The sequence below is a fragment of the Oncorhynchus clarkii genome, chromosome 28 (genome assembly GCF_045791955.1).
Source record: "Oncorhynchus clarkii lewisi isolate Uvic-CL-2024 chromosome 28, UVic_Ocla_1.0, whole genome shotgun sequence".
In the NCBI taxonomy this organism is placed as follows: Eukaryota; Metazoa; Chordata; class Actinopteri; order Salmoniformes; family Salmonidae; genus Oncorhynchus; species Oncorhynchus clarkii.
The window spans coordinates 4,804,040-4,816,392 of record NC_092174.1 but is presented as its reverse complement, the minus strand read 5'-3'; the positions used below and the strand labels follow the sequence as shown (position 1 = coordinate 4,816,392).

At 41.1% G+C, this 12,353-nt stretch overlaps 1 protein-coding gene across 2 annotated transcripts in view; it reads right to left on the bottom strand.

Moving 5' to 3' along the window:
• The window catches only part of LOC139386904 (prohibitin 2a), a 36,491-nt gene that overhangs the window by 15,572 nt on the left and 8,566 nt on the right, over positions 1–12,353 (bottom strand). For both annotated transcript variants that reach the window (XM_071132779.1, XM_071132778.1), the window contains exons 3-6: positions 5,834–5,918; positions 5,454–5,533; positions 4,452–4,636; positions 3,978–4,107 (exon numbers count right to left, since the gene is read on the bottom strand). In XM_071132779.1, coding sequence (XP_070988880.1) covers positions 3,978–4,107; positions 4,452–4,636; positions 5,454–5,533; positions 5,834–5,918 — 480 coding nt within the window. The remainder of the gene's footprint in view (positions 1–3,977; positions 4,108–4,451; positions 4,637–5,453; positions 5,534–5,833; positions 5,919–12,353) is intronic.

Here is a 12,353-nt window from a genome sequence, read left to right as displayed (position 1 = left end):
CAGTAATTTAGCCCAACAGTCGCAGGATTCAAAATAAAACCTCTGGGATATGTGGGACGGTAGCGCCACCAACAGCCAGTTAAATTGCATGGCGCCAAATTCAAAACAGAAATCCCATAATTAAAATTCCTTAAAATACTTGCTTAAGATAAACTTCTTGTAAATCCAGCCAGTGTCCAATGTCAAATAGGCTTTACAGCGAAAGCACACCGAAAGCACACCAAACGATTATGTTAATTCAGCACCTAGTCACAGAAAACCATACAGCCATTTTTCAGCCAAGGAGAGGGCTCACAAAAATCAGAAATAGCAATAAAATTAATCACCAACCTTTGATGATCTTCATCGGATGGCATTCACAGGACTTCATGTTACACAATAAATGTGTGTTTTGTTCGATAAAGTTAATCTTTATGTCCAAAAACCTCATTTGAAATTGGTGTGTTATGATCAGAAATGCATCGTCTCAAACAAACATCCGGTGAAAGTGCAGAGAGCCACATCAAATTACAGAAATACTCATAATAAACATTGATAAAAGATACAAGTGTTATGCATGGAAATATAAACTTCTTTATGCAACCTCTGTCAGATTTCAAAAACGCTTTACAGCAAAAGCACACCTTGCGATTATGTTAGGTCAGCACTAGTCACAGAAAAACATCCAGCCATTTTCCAAAGAAGGTGTCAGAAATAGCGTAATAAATATTCACTTACCTTTGATGATCTTGATCAGAATGCACTCCCAGGAATCCCAGTTCCACAATAAATGTTTGTTTTGTTTGATAGTCCATCATTTGTCAAAATACCTCCTTTTTGTTCGCACGTTTAGCCCAGTAATCCAAATGCATAATGCGCGATCACTTGTTCAGACGAAATGTAAAAAAACCTTCTATTAAAGTTCGTAGAAACATGTCAAACTTTGTTTAGAATCAATCTTTAAGATGTCATCATAAATCTTCAATAATGTTACAACCAGAGAATTCCTTTGTCTTTAGAAATGCAATGGAACACAGCTAACTCACAGGGGCACGCGTGATCAGCTCATGGCACTCTGCCAGACCTCTGGTTGAAACAGCTCTCATTCTCTCTTCCTTCACAGTAGAAGCCTGAAACAAGGTTCTAAAGACTGTTGACATCTAGTGGAAGCCTTAGGAAGTGCAATATGACCCCATATACACTATTTGATTGTAACAGTAAAGACACCGTAGACAATTACTCAAGTAAAAGTGAAAATAATTGAACAAGAAATTGCTAATATACTTAAGTATGAAAAGTTTTTAAAAAATCATTGAATTTCTTATATTAATCTAACATGAAGGCACAATGCTTTTTTATTTACGGATAGCCAGGGGCACACGCCAACACTAAGATATAATTTACAAACAAAGCATGTGTGTTTAGTGAGTCCACCAGATCAGAGGTAATAGGGATGACCTCTTGATAAGTGCGTGAATTGGACCATTTTCATGTCTCACTAAGCATTCAAAATGTAACAAGTACTTTTGGGTGTCAGGGAACATGAATGGAGTAAAAAGTATTTTCTTCAGAAATTTAGTGGAGTAAAAGTTGTATTTTTTACTTAAGTACTTTACACCACTGGATATCATTGACTGTCATCCGTTGCATCTAGAGCAGTGGTTCCCAAACGGTTGGTCGGGACGTCGCGGAATGACATTGGGGGGGAATACATTTTCTGGATGGAGAGATATATAAAAAAGGCTTTCAGTGTAAACTTAACTATTTAAACCAAATAGAAATCATGGAGAACCTCATACCCGGTTCAACGAGGGGGCAAAATGGGGCTTAGCCCCCTCAGTTGAAACGTGTACATGGTCAATTTTAGTTATGTCCCCATATAAAAATAGCTAAAAAGATGCTTCTTCACTGCTCGATGTCAGCACAATGGACGGAGCATGTAGGGGGGCTATACAAAGGCACTGGGGTGCAGGATTTCTATTAGCCGGTAATTGCTGGCTTTTGGTCAATAAAATAAATTAAAAAGCCAATAAATACAATTGTAGCTAACCAAATTGTCCGGGACTGCCCTGCTGCTGAAGAGCGAAAACGAGAGGAGCCTTGGCCTAGGCTACTACTGTTTGCGAATATGGAGGCAGGAGGAAGTAAAACAAAAAGTTAGTGTATGCCTATAGTGTAAAGCCTACAAGGCATTTTTGCGACCGTTTGACACATGGCTGTGGGAATAGATCTTTTTTTTATTGGTTGCATTGGTGCAGGATGGAAATTCATTCACCCCACTAAAAAAAATCCTATTTATTTAGGAGGCTAAAACCATTTGGTTAACTTCTTGGTCCGGATGAAATGCATGCCCAAATTCGCCTACCTGCTACTCATCCCCAGAAGATAAGATATGCATATTATTAGTAGATTTGGATGGAAAACACTGAAGTTTCTAAAACGGTTTGAATCATGTCTGAGTATAACAGAACTTATTTAGCAGGCGAAACCCCGAGGACAAACCAGTCAGAGTTTCTTTTTTATTTTGGAGGTTACTCTTTTCAATGGGAATCCAGATGTCTAAGGGACCTTCTTGCAGTTCCTATCGCTTCCACTGGATGTCAACAGTTTTTAGAAATTGGTTGAGGTTATTCCTTTGTGTAGTGAAGTACGGCCTATCTTGAACGAGGGTCACTTGAAGTGTACTGTTAGATAGAGGCGCGTGACCAGAAAGCATGCTTCAGTTTGTTTGCTTCCTGTATTGAACACAGATCATCCCGTCTTCAATTTTATCGATTATTTACGTTAACAAATACCTAAAGTTGTATTACAAAAGTAGTTTGAAATGTTTTGGCAAAGTTTACAGGTAACTTTTGAGATATTTTGTGGTCACGTTGAGCAAGTTGGAACCGGTGTTTTTCTGGATCAAACGCGCCAAATAAATTGACATTTTGGATATATATTTTGACGGAATTAAATCAAACAAAAAGGACCATTTGTGATGTTTATGGGACATATTGGAGTGCCAACAAAAGAAGCTTGTCAAAGGTAAGGCATGAAGTATATTTTTATTTCGCTGTTTTGCGCCTGCAGGTTTGAAATATGGTTTCTTTGTTTACAGAGATGCTATCCTCAAGCATTGTTGGCTTTCGCCCGAAAAGCCCTTTTGAAATCTGACATGTTGGCTGGATTCACAACAAGTGTAGCTTTAATTTGCCATCTTGCATGTGTGATTTAATGAAAGTTAGATTTTGTAGTAATTTATTTGAATTTGGCGCTCTGCATTTTCCCTGGCTTTTGGCCAGGTGGGACTCTAGGGTCCCACATATCCCAGAGGTTAAACAGTAAAGTACATTATCCTTATGATTCCTGTAATGAATTGTTTTAGGAAAGTAAAAACCAATAAAATAGACTGAAGTTTTGCATACACTACAGATCCAAATAAGGAAGTGTTTTAGTAATTAGTTCTAGGCTATTTTTAAAGGACAGGTAAATGTTGCTCTTCTGAAAAGGTAAGAAACAATCTAGCTGGTTGGTCAAAATCTTGCTTTTGTATGTTGGGCGCTGTCCATGGTGCTGATAGAGCGCAGCGGAGAATTCGTACCAACCAGTCACTTCTTGGTCATTTCCTACAATTGTAGGAAATTAGCTTTCCTGAAAAATACATTCAAGCTACACGGCAAAAATGTATAGAATTGCAGGAAACTGGCTTGAAACTGCAACATTTTCTTTCAGCTCCATGGCAGAATTGTATTAGATAAGCTTTAAAACTGCAATTTTTTCTCTGCTGCCAAGTTAATATTTTTTACTTATTCTTTGTTCCGTGTATGTTTTCACCGCTCTAGAGTGCAGTCTATGAATTTGAGTGGTAACATTTCCCCAGTCCCATCCATAGGCTGTATACAAAAACAGTGGGGGCCCAATTCAGTTTTTCAAATACCAGAATGTATTTAGAGTTCTGGTAAAAAGGTAGTGTACTATATATGCAATAGCAAGGGTATGAGCGTGAGCCTCCTCACCGACTTGCTTTGCTTCCACCGCGGCAGTGTACTCCCTGCTGAAGCTCAGCTCGGTGATGGCCACATCGTCCAGGATGATGTTGAAGTCCTTGGCCCGTTCAAAGAGCTCCCGCCGAATCATCAGGGACACCTAACGACAGAAGAACCCTTTTATTGCCATTGGTCCATCATTCTAAAATGCATTTCGATTGGAAAACTATAAAAACCTGTTTCAATTGAGAAGGCCATTACTGAGCTCAATTCATTAAAGTACATTCAGTAAGCTGCAGGTGCATGGAGCCAGGACAAATGTAGTGTAAATGTTTGTATAATGCAGAAAAGTCCTTCAGACTCAAATCTAACAAAAAAAAATATTTAACAAAATAAAAGGTGATAAAGTGCATACCAATAGCGCAAAAGTCTAAGTGGCAACTACAACTTTACCATAGCACTTTAAGAGAAACAGCATTCCCAAAACCATCCCTTCCTGTATACCTGAGCTCTCTGTGTGATGAGCTGCGAGGCGTTGAACTTGGCCACCACACTCTTCAGCACCTCATTGACGATGGATGGCAGCACCTTCTCATCATAATCCTTGCCGAGCTGCTGGTACATGGCAGGCAGGTTGGAGGCCACAGGACGGGACAGCACACGCAGGGCGATGTTCACCATCTGCAGGTCTGTACCGGGACAGAGACAATAAGGAAGAGAGAGTCGGAGCCATTTTAGGTGATATTCAAGACTCAATAGGAGAAAGGATTAAACCGAAATGTGTCGTCTGCATTTAACCCAACCCCTCTGAATCAGAGAGGCAAGGCCTTAATCAACGTCCATGTCATCCGCACCCGGGGTGCAGTTGTTTTTGGGGGTTAACTGCATTGCTCTAAGGCAGAACAGCAGATTGTCCATCCTGCCGGCTCAGGGATTCAAACAATCAACCTTTTGGTAATTGGTTAAACGCTCTTAACCACTAGGCTAAAATGGCTGTAAATATCAGTGGTCCTTTCACTGTTTGCCAGTCTTTCTTTCCTTCTCTATGAAAATAATGAATGTTCTTTATCCAATATTTTTCCACTCGTCTCACTGCAGCCAGGAGGCAAGATAATGTTCTGAATACATTCTGTACGAACAGCAATAATTTAAAAAATCAATCCATTAAATCCATCCTGCCATGGAATCAGTGTGTTGCAATAGCAACAGCAGGAATAATGGACCTTGTTACAATTCAGTAAATGTGGATCTAGTTTTGGTGAATGTCATTCTCCACAAATATACAACAGTTTAGAATGGCCCAGGCCACTGACTGAAGTGCTGTTGTGGAGTCAATCAAATCACAAAAAAAAAATAATTGGGGTAAAAAAGGTACAGTTTGTTCCTAGATGTGTTCCATAAACTAAACAGCATCTCATATGCAACAAGAGGTTTTATTTGATCCCAAGACAAAGGATAATTTTGATCAGGATTAAATGTTCAGAAACACATGTCCAACCAAGTCACCTTTGCTTCCGGTTAGGGACGATATCTTTCTTGGTCTCGCCCTTATGTCATAGATGACAGGGTACTGGAACCATGGTATCCTGTCAACAAGAATGTAGGGTGAGGACAATGAATATAGCCTTGTTTAAACAGTCCACCAAAGACATGGATCACCCTCATCCCCCGCTGTGAAAACAGTTCAGGGTCGTTCGTGTTCATTAGAGCACACAACCGAAAACAAAACATTTCGCAAAAGGAAAACGAACATTAGTTTCTTATTGGACATGTGCAGGTAGTCCCTCCCTATTGCAGTTTTCCTCCATCATGAGCCTAATGAACACGACAACGCACTGCCCTGCCAGTCAAGGTCAAAAAGGTGAGTGATAACGAAGGACATCTACCTAATGTGGAGCCCCTCAGCGAGTACCGTGTCCATCTGCATCCCACCAATCCTGTTGAAGATGATGGCCCTCTGACCACCTTCCACTGAGGAGAAAAGGAACAACTCATTTAAAACCAGTTGCAGTACAGTTTAGCAATGACGCTTCAAAACATGATCCAGGGGTTATTTGCATCCCATGGTAATGACCACCGATACAATAGCGTTAATAGAAAATGTCTGACAACTCCCCGGGATAGCAGTGTGAATTAAGGTTGATTAGGGGGAGGGGGCCGTACTGTTTGACAAACAGACAACACTGCGCTTTCCTCTACTCTTGTCCGATCTCTAAGTCGCACGTGAGAACATCCAATGACTACTTTTGAACCTTTCCACCAATGTATGAGGTGGTGGTGAGTAAAGGAGATAGGAATTGAGTTAAGACGAATTGAGAAAGAGCCCTTGGGTCCTTGTAGCGCAGTGTTGTCTCTAGTCTGTCAAGCAGTAAGGTCAACCTCCCCCAATTCTCCTTTAATTTACAAAGCTATCCCAGCTAAAAAGGTAGTCCATTAACCATAAAAAAAAAATGAGTCAGCACGGGCTCCCGAGTGACGCAGCGGTCTAAGGCACTGCAACACAGTACTTGATGCATCACTACAGACACCTTGGTTCGATTCCAGGCTGTATCACAACCGGCTGTGATCGCGAGTCCCATAGGGTAGCACACAATTGGCCCAGCTTCGTCCAGGTTTGGCCGGTGTAGGCAGTCATTGTAAATAAGAATTTGTTTAACGGACATGCCTAGTTAAATAAAATAGCAATATACGGTTGATTTACGCAACAACTTTGAGCATTGAAGTGAGAGGCTAAACTTGGTCTTGCAGCTATCACGTTTTAACTATAGGCACATAACTTTGATTTGGGAAGAGCATGGTAAATTGAGCCAACCCTTTTTTCTAGGAAACCATACACAAAATTAATCATGTGACCAAATATTTGAGATTAGAGAACTCGTTTTACAACCATTTAAATGAATCTGCTGCTAAGGAGAAGTCTCAAGACGATTGAGAGTTGATGACGTGGTAGCGTGGTAGGCACAGATTGTCCCATGAATTAATCATAAAAATGGAGGATTTGATGATAACTGAAACAAACATTCTGGATAATATAGAGAACCTTTATTTATTGATCAGCATTTTGATATGCTCGAAAAGAATCAGATACATCGAAGAGAACAAGACCTTTCCTCGAGCTCTGCGAGTGAAACTGAAAGGAAGCCGCTGTCTTTATAACTGCGTCCCCAGAAGATAAAGCATTGCTTACAAGCATAAGTGAGCAGTTAAAAAAAGCTGGATCTATTGCCTGGCTACTGAGGGAGGTTGAGGCCTTAAACAGGAATGGATTACAGTAATAAAATGGAAAAAACACGAGTGGAAAATTACAACTACCGTGGACTCCCTTAAAAGACACTACGGTATGATAAAACGATGTATGGAATCAATATTTAGGATGTTTATAACATAACTTCAATAATATTCCAACCGGAGAATTTCTTTGTCTTCAGAAAAGCAAAGGAACGCAGCTAGCTCTCATGTGAAATGCGCGTGACTGCTGGCAGACCTGTGACTCAATCTTCTCTCATTCTCTCCCCCTTCACAGTAGAATCCTCAATTCCGTGAATTCCGTCACATTCCATTTTCGACAACACATTCCAGGCAAATAACCCATACAGAACGTGACTTTTCCAGTCATGTTTGGTTTCACTGCAATCAACTGGTTTGTTTGTAACACAATCAAACCTGATGGGCCATTTCGCAGGACGTATTGACTGAAAGAAACCGATTTGAAGACAAGTCATGACATCATTGTGTACCAATGATTTGCCCGCTGTTTCGTTGATTGACTGTCTTTTAACGCTCACAACAAGCAGCCTCTGACAAAAAGTTCCTCTACACCTTATAGATAGCAACAGCTCATGGTCCTCCTGGAATCAGACGTTTGACTCAATGGAGGAACGTAGTCAGAAATGCTGATGAATGTTTTGCTTGAGCTGTGTATGCAACTGGTTCGCCTGATGCTCAAAGGCAATGTATATTGGAAGAGATTACTCAATGTTCTTCGCCTAGCATACACACCTCAAACCAGATATGCTTTATCTACTAATTCGCTGGATGCCGAGTTGCTTGACCTTCACTTGAAGGTCAGACTGTATTGTAATCATCTCTGATGGGTGGTCAAATGTTTGTTTGTGGGCAAGGAATAATTACACTACCTCTCCACCCCTCAACCAGTATTCTACAAGAGCACAGACACAAGGAAGAAGACACACCGGTCTCTACTTTGCAGATGAGCTGAATGCCGCCATCAATGACCTTGACCATAGAAGGTATTTGCACTGGTGACAGAAAATGCTGAGAACATGAAGGCTGATTGGTCTAAATTGGAGGACAACCCTCACATCACACCCATTGGCTGTGGTGCTCATGGACACACTCTACTAGAGAGCCAAGGAAATGGTTAGGTATGTGAAGGGTCATCAAGTTATAGCAGAAATCTACCTCACCAAGCAAAGTGAGAAGAATAAGAGCACTACATTGAAGCTGCCCAGCAACACCTGTTGGGGTGGTGTTGTCATGTTTGACAGTCTCCTGGAGGGGAAGGAGTCTCTCCAAGAAATGGCCATATCACAGTCTGCCGATATGGACAGCCCCACCAAGAGGATCTTCCTGGATGATGTATTTAAGGAGAGTGTGGTAAGCAGCCTGAAACCTATAGCAGTAGCCATTGCACAGATTGAGGGAGCCAATGCCATCCTCTGATGTTCAGACTCTGCTTGCAGATGTAAGAGAAGAAATCCGTACTGCCCTGCCCACTTCACTGTTGCCCCAAGCAGAGGAAACTGCAGTTCTGAAATGCATCAAAAGCATGAAGACTTCTGCCTGAAGCCCATACATGCCTCAGCGTACATGTTGGACCCCAAGTACGCTGGCAAGAGCATCCTGTCTGGTGCGGAGATCAACAAGGCCTATGGCGTCATCACTACCATGTCTCGCGGCAAGGTTCTTGGCAGTCTGGCGAAGTGCACATCCAAGCAAGGGCTTTGGGATGCAATATGGCAGTCGTGCCAACATATCTCATCAGCCACCTGGTGGAAGGGACTTTGTGGATCTGAGGCTCTTTCCCGTGGCCTCCATCCTCCAAATCCCACCAACATCAGCCGCCTCAGAGCGCAACTGGTCCTCATTTGAGCACACACACACCAAAGCACGCAACCAGCTGACCAACAAGGGTTGAAAAATTGGTGGCCATCCGGGCAAATTTGAGGCTTTGAGCCTGACAACGAGCCATCATCAATCAGTTTGGAAAGTGACAGTGAAGATGAGGCCTCAGTCTGATGTTCAAGAGGTGGACATTGAGGAGGTCCAGGGAGAAGACATGGAAACCTGAGGGGAAGACAACCAAAGGACTATAATTTTACAGATGTATGTTGAAAACATTTTTAGGAGATGGAATGGATCATTCAATATTCCCTTTTGTTCAGTGAAATCATCCGATGTGAAGTCAACTCATTTAACGTTCAATTCGTAACAAAATTGTATTCCTATTGGAAGGATTTAAATACATTTGTAACTCCAGTTGAAGTCAGAAGTTTACATACACCTTTGCCAAATACATTTAAACTCAGTTTCTCACAATTCCTGACAGTTAATCCTAGTAAAAATGCCCCGTCTTAGGTCAGTTAGGATCAACACTTTATTTTAAGAATGTGAAATGTAAGAATAACATTAGAGCGAATGATTCATTTCAGCTTATTTCTTTCAGACATTCTCAGTGGGTCAGAAGTTTACATACACTCAATTAGCATTTGGTATCATTGCCTTTAAATTGTTTAACTTGGGTCAAAAGTGTCAGGTAGCCTTTCAAAGTTGGGTGAATTGTGGCCCATTCCTCCGAACAGAGCTGGTGTAACTGAGTCAGGTTTGAAGGCCTCCTTGCTCGCATATGCTTTTTCAGTTCTGCCCACAAATGTTCTATTTTGTGAAGTGCACCAGTCGCTCCTGCAGCAAAGCAACGCCACAACATGATGCTGCCACCCCCGTGCTTCATGGTTGAGATGGTGTTCCTTGTCTTGCAAGCCTCACACTTTTTCCTCCAAACATGATGATGGGCATTATGGCCAAACATTTCTATTTTTGTTTCATCAGACAATTCTCCAAGAAGAACGATCTTTCTCCCCATGTGCATTTGCAAACCGTAGTCTGGCTTTTTTATGGTGGTTTTGGAGCAGTGGCTTCTTCCTTGCTTAGCTGCCTTTTTGGTTATGTTGATATTGGACTCGTTTTACTGTGGATATAGGTACTTTTGTACCCGTTTCCTCCAGCATTCTCACAAGGTTCTTTGCTGTTCTGGGATTAATATGCACTTTTTGCATCAAAGTACGTTCATCTCAAGGAGACGATATGACAGCTGCGTGGTCCCATGGTGATTATACTTGCGTACTATTGTTTGTACAGATGAACGTGGTACCTTCAGGCATTTGGAAATTGCTCCCAAGGATGAACCAGACTTGGAGGTCTACAATTATTTGAGGTCTTGGCTGATTTCTTTTGATTTACCCACGATGTCAAGCAAAGAGGCACTGCGTTTGAAGGTATGCCTTGAAATACATACACAGGTACACCTACAATTGACTCAAATTATGTAAATTAGGCTATCAGAAGCTTTTAAAGCCGTGACATAATTTTCTGGAATTTTCCAAGCTGTTTAAAAGGCAGTCAACTTAGTGTATGCAAACTTCTGATCCACTGGAATTGTGTACAGTGAAATAAGTGAAAAATGACTTGTGTCATGCACAATGTAGATGTCCTAACCGACTTGCCAAAACTATAGTTTGTTCACAAGAAATTTGGGTAGTGGTTGAAAAACTTGTTTTAATGACTCCAACCTAAGTGTATGTAAACTTCCGATGTCTACTTAAAGAAAAAGGTTTATGTTTCTGTCTCCATATGATATGGTTAATATCCCATGCAAAAACGATTAAAATGGTATTAATATTAATTTGCAAATACTCCCGTTAATTCCCATGGAAAGTTTCCACCTCTGAATATCCCCAAAATGTGCAACCGTAACCCAAACCGGCTGCGCTAGTGCATAAATGTATTTTGTTCCCCCCACACCAAATGCGATCACGACACGCAGGTTAAAATATCAAAACATAATCTGAACCAGTTATATTCATTTGGGGGCGGGTTGAAAAGCATTAAGCATGTATGGCAATTTAGCTTACACTTGCTAGCTTATTTGTCCCATTTAGCTAGCTTGCTGTTGCTAGCAAATTTGTCCTGGGATAAACATTGAGTTGTGCATTTCAGGTAAAATAACAAGGTCCTCTAATCCGACAATTAATCCACACATAAAACGGTCAACCGAGTTGTTTCTAGTCATCTCCTCCTTCCTGACTTTATAATGCGATTAGTTGCATTACCGCCACTAACCTCGGTCGTCTTTGTCACCCACGTGGGTATAACCAATGAGGAGAAGGCACGTGGGTACCTGCTTCTATAAACCAATGAGATGGGAGAGGCAGGACTTGCAGCGCGATCTGCGTCAGAAATACAACTGACTTCTATTTTAGCCCTTGGCAACACGCTCGTTTGCGTACGCGAGCATGAATTGAATAACAGATTTCTACATTTATTTTGCAACGCTCGGACACGCGAGCGGTGTCGTCAGTCGGCTGACCTTCATTCTTTGGCTGTTTATTAAATTTGAAGAGGATTGCACAGGTAGTACATTAGCAATACCAAGGTAGTTTGTTTGACATATGGCTAAATGTAGAGATCAGGTATATTAATGACTTAAAAGCTGTTATGTAGTGCGGCACTTGTTCACATATGTGAATGAGACGATTAGCTTTAAGATAAAACTTAAATCGGTAGAGATCTATTGTAGGGCTAGGATAAAGAATTATAGAGCTAAATAAAATGTGCCTAGATTCTCTATTGGAGTAGGCCTATAAGATCCTAAAATGATTGGTGTCATCCTTTTACATTAAACTAAATCCCAATATTAAAAATGAATAAGGAATGGGTAATGTCAACAGGGTTGTTGTCTCTACTAGTGTGTGGCGTGCAGGTTAACACAGGCAGAGGGGTATTGTTAGAAGTAATCTTATTTCCATCCAACTCAGGCCTGTCAGTAGTTACACAAGGAAGTGTCGCTCATCTAATATTACCTTGAATGCTCCATCTGATATGAGCTCTCAAAATAGTGGCCTAGGAATTTTTCATTTGAATGCTAGAAGCTTGAGCCAAAAGCTAGATTTGATTGAAATACTGGTCTCACAATCACATGCTGACATGATTATATCTGAATCCTGGCTCTGTGTCTCTGTTCCAGACTCAGATGTTCTGTTAGCTGGTTACAATATCTACAGAGCAGACAGAGTGGGTAGAGGAGGTATTTCCATATATGTTAAATGCAATCTAGATGTCCCTGAGTCCATTTCAACTTCTGTTCTGAAACAGTATGAATGCTTAGTT